Source organism: Halyomorpha halys, unplaced genomic scaffold (genome assembly GCF_000696795.3).
Source record: "Halyomorpha halys isolate HHAL.00 unplaced genomic scaffold, Hhal_1.1 Scaffold1230.1, whole genome shotgun sequence".
Classification (NCBI taxonomy): domain Eukaryota; kingdom Metazoa; phylum Arthropoda; class Insecta; order Hemiptera; family Pentatomidae; genus Halyomorpha; species Halyomorpha halys.
This window is the reverse complement of record NW_027106109.1, coordinates 137030-141017: the sequence shown is the minus strand read 5'-3', so window position 1 is coordinate 141017 and position 3988 is coordinate 137030. Positions and strand designations below refer to the sequence as shown.

Sequence of the window (3988 nt, the reverse complement as noted above, 5' to 3'; positions counted from 1 at the left end):
TATATTCTTTCATTTGTCGGTTTTAAATCAAAAATCATTTGCATTTTATGTATAAGCATTGAGTTAGTACATCAAAGAAGGAACTAGGATTACGCCTCGAAAACAGGTTATGGAAATTATATGAAAGTAACCTACATACGACTCATATAATTTTGTATTTTGGGTTGGTCTTCCTCGCATGTACAATTTCACATTGGTCGTTAATAACTCACATCCTTAATACATTAATTCAAAAATAGTTAATTAGTTGTATTTATTTCCTATTTTACTGAAACAACTGTATTTTTTTTCCATTCCTTTCTAGTGTGAAATACCAGATGTTGAGTAAAAAAAACAATCAAGTAGGATAAGGATTATAGCGGGTCAACTTGAGTACCTCACTCACTCACTTATTCATTTAAGTTTATCATATGAAATCCAACATATCCATTGACAACAAATATTTGAAACAACGCGGTATCTGTTACCGCAAATTTTCCTTTTTTAACAATTACATGTGTGGTAGGAATTGAGACATATAGTACTTCGTTCCTAGTCAATTTGTGATAAAAATCATGCACTGATTTCAATTTTTTTCCGAGTATCGATAATACCAAATTCGCATTTTTCAAATAAAACAACAGCTTCCATACTACTAACGTTATTGTCTCTTCAACCAACTAATTACTAAATTCACATCATTGCTTTGTCCTTTGTATTCATGTAGAGCAGCCAACTAAGAAAATATATATATATATATATACATTTTTTACGTATTTATAAATACATATGCATATATGATCATGATAATTATTAATTTAAAACATATAGAATTTATCCAAATTTTTTTGTGATAAATGCTGTTATTTATATATTATTAAATAAAAAATGAAAAAACTTACCGTGTATAGGACCATAAATTGTTATTGAGAGGATCATCACAAGTATAACCCGAAGTCTCAAATTGCCTTTGCGGGTCTTGAATGAAACACGAAATGTTTCTATGACATGCATAGGGTTTGTCAATTCTTTGATTATGTTGTGCTTTAATTTGTTAGGTTTTCTGACCTCGTTTATCCTGATAGCTCCATAAACCAATCCCAGAACGTACATTAACGTAACGATGCTGAAAACACCCATGAAATCTACAGCTTGGTATAAAAAACCACTGCTGAGCATGCCTAAAGGAGCGGCCAATTGCACACATATATTGACGATACCAAGTCGTAGTGTCCTACTACCAACTGAGGTGATGTCACCCATATAGCTGAATACAGCCATAAACATAGTTGTCCATCCTCCTGTGAGGGCCGGGAAAATAGCTTCAACGAATCCGGCAACCTCCATCGGCCAATCCTCATAATACGTACACAGTATAAGGCCTACCGAGGTAAATAGTTCACCAGCAATTGGAAACAACATGAACGGCTTCCGTCGACCGCTTCTATCACTAAAGGAGCCTAAGAAGAGAATGAAAATGGCAGGGAGTGTGCCCCTAAGGACAGATTGCCAATATGTCATTCCGACAACCAGTAGCTGTGCTTCCTGTTCAAACTGCTCTATATCCTTGCTCACGTTTCGTGCTTTGATCATATCGCAGACTTCTGCCGTGACATTGTCGCTCTTCATGTTGACGCGACATGCCTTTTCCAAATTCAGATTCTGCGTTGCTAGACTGGCAACTATGTTAGGAAGAATGTAACAAGTGAGGATTGGCTCAACGGTGATGTTTTTGATAATAAAAGATAGCTTCTCTTTCATCCGCATGTCCTTCCATTGTTTGCTCTCGGTGTCGCTCTGGTTTTCCATGTCAACATAGGCAGAACAAATACGCGGCACGGACAGGACCAGAGACGGTAGAAGACTGAAGTCACACCGTCAACAAAAATGACCTTCACTGCGGCAGAATCCAGTAAAAAAAAAAACCAGACGCTGGAAGAAGAGGGGAAATCCGGTCGGTTAGGCTATCCCCCCTCCCCACTCACAGTACGTACTCTGTAATTTACCCTACTCTTATTTGACCACCATTAGCCTTGCTAAAAAAATAGGATTCCTAACTTCTATCTTCATGTCCTTCATTTGTAATTGCATTTTTGAAAAAAACAAAAAACTTTTTAATGTATTTAATTCTTACACAATGATCGTACACTCATAATTGGAGAAGATACTTCTAATTATAACTTATTGTAAAATGTACTAAATATTTCTTGTCATCTATATTTCAGTATAACTTGAAAGTCTTGAACTTACTACTTGAAAGTAAGTAAAATTGAAATGTCAACTAAAATCATTCAGAAATATTACCATCCCTTGGACAAACATGTTATAAGATTTTTAGAAAAATAATAGAGTATAATTGTTACCTCTACATTTTGATTTTAGAATAATGTTTTGAACATTTAAAAATATAAAACATGAACATTAGTATACTATGGTACGTTTAAATATAAAGGTAATACTTATTACATATATATACATATATACATTACATGGTATAATACAAACATATAAATTTTAAAAAACTATAAAAATGTTTCAATAAACTACAAAGAGGGGAAAAAAACCATTCTTATAATATTGTTCTATTGTATAATTTATTACTTGCTAGAGTAGGTGAAAATAAAATGTTTCAAGATTGTATGAAATAGCTGGTGAAACGAAAATCTTGTTTCTTCTGCATGTAATTTGTACATAATTTAAAACATTTACTTTTACTTAATCAAAAATTCTAAATAATAACTAAACAATTTTATTAAACTTGGAAACATAATAAGAGATTTTGGTTCCGCTTCCTCATATACATCAAAGTGGGCCAAGTAAAATATTTTTTTATATTTTATTAAAATTCATATTTAAGGACGCTAAAAAGGAATCTAAGTTCTTTTTCTTAAATAAATTTCGGTAATAAACTAGATTGGGAGCTATATTTAATTTTTGTCATTTTGTACAAGTTCAAACTCAATTGATAGAATTGACTTTATACATGTTTTTATTTATTCTACTCCAAAAACTAATAGATTGGTACATCTATTAGCATTATCTCAAAATACTATAATTACATAAAAGTAGTAAGATACTGATTCAGCTAGCATTAGTAGGAAACTATGAAACAAAATTTTTTTTTTATCGAGATATAAAGTTGATACTGCTTTTTCGTTTCACAATAAACCCTTGGATACGTTGGAGAAGTTTCGTAGTAATCAAAATATAAGAGCCCCAGGTTCTTGTATCCGAGATTATAAAAAAAGTAATAACTTGAAGGAGATGCCACCAATCTGTACGAAACCTCGAAGGAGTTTATCACCCTTTGCGGTGTACAACAAACTGTACCTCTCTGAATAATTGGAATAATACTTATGAAAACTTTTTCTTAATTTGAAACTGCTTTTTCTCCCACATAAAAGCATAAAATCTAAATGATATTAATATAGATTGCAACAACAGAAATTTAACTTTATAACGCTTATAGTTATGTTGGATTTTGATAACATTATGAGGAGTTATCAATTTATTTCGAGAACAAAAGACATTCGTATTTAGGGCTTTCTAAAGACACTAAAACCGATTCTTTCTTCATTTTCCAAAAAAAAAGAACGTTTTTTCCTCTCAGGAAGTGACTTTCAGTTTTCGTAAATTTGTACACACTTAAACCCATTTAATACGATCAATAATATTTTCTTCTTATTCTATAAAAAAAAAAAAAAAATGGTTGATTTAGCACAGGCAGTATGCTAAAAGACAAAAAAAATTCTGGATCACATTAACACGAATCTTTGGACACGTGTCTAATATTTTTCAACCTAGTTGTCGCCGAAAAAAGGAAATGGGTGATCACACCTATGTAGCCTCCCCTTGCCGGTTTCGATGTTACATATTTTTATTATTATTTCTACTGCTTTCAAAATATAGTAATTTGTAGTTTTGATAGTGGATAGTGGTTGAAATAATTTTTAGAGTAAAATATATTTTAAATAGGTATGGTTTATTATATTCAAAATTATAAATATAT

General features: G+C 31.6%; 1 protein-coding gene across 1 annotated transcript; it reads right to left on the bottom strand.

Moving 5' to 3' along the window:
• Positions 1–879: 879 nt before the first annotated feature.
• Positions 880–1862, bottom strand: LOC106688891 (probable peptidoglycan muropeptide transporter SLC46; the record flags this gene model as incomplete). The annotated part of the gene is given in 1 exon segment (XM_014433590.3): positions 880–1862. A coding segment is annotated over 1 exon segment (909 nt), but the record flags the coding sequence as incomplete, so codon positions are not given.
• Positions 1863–3988: the final 2126 nt, after the last annotated feature.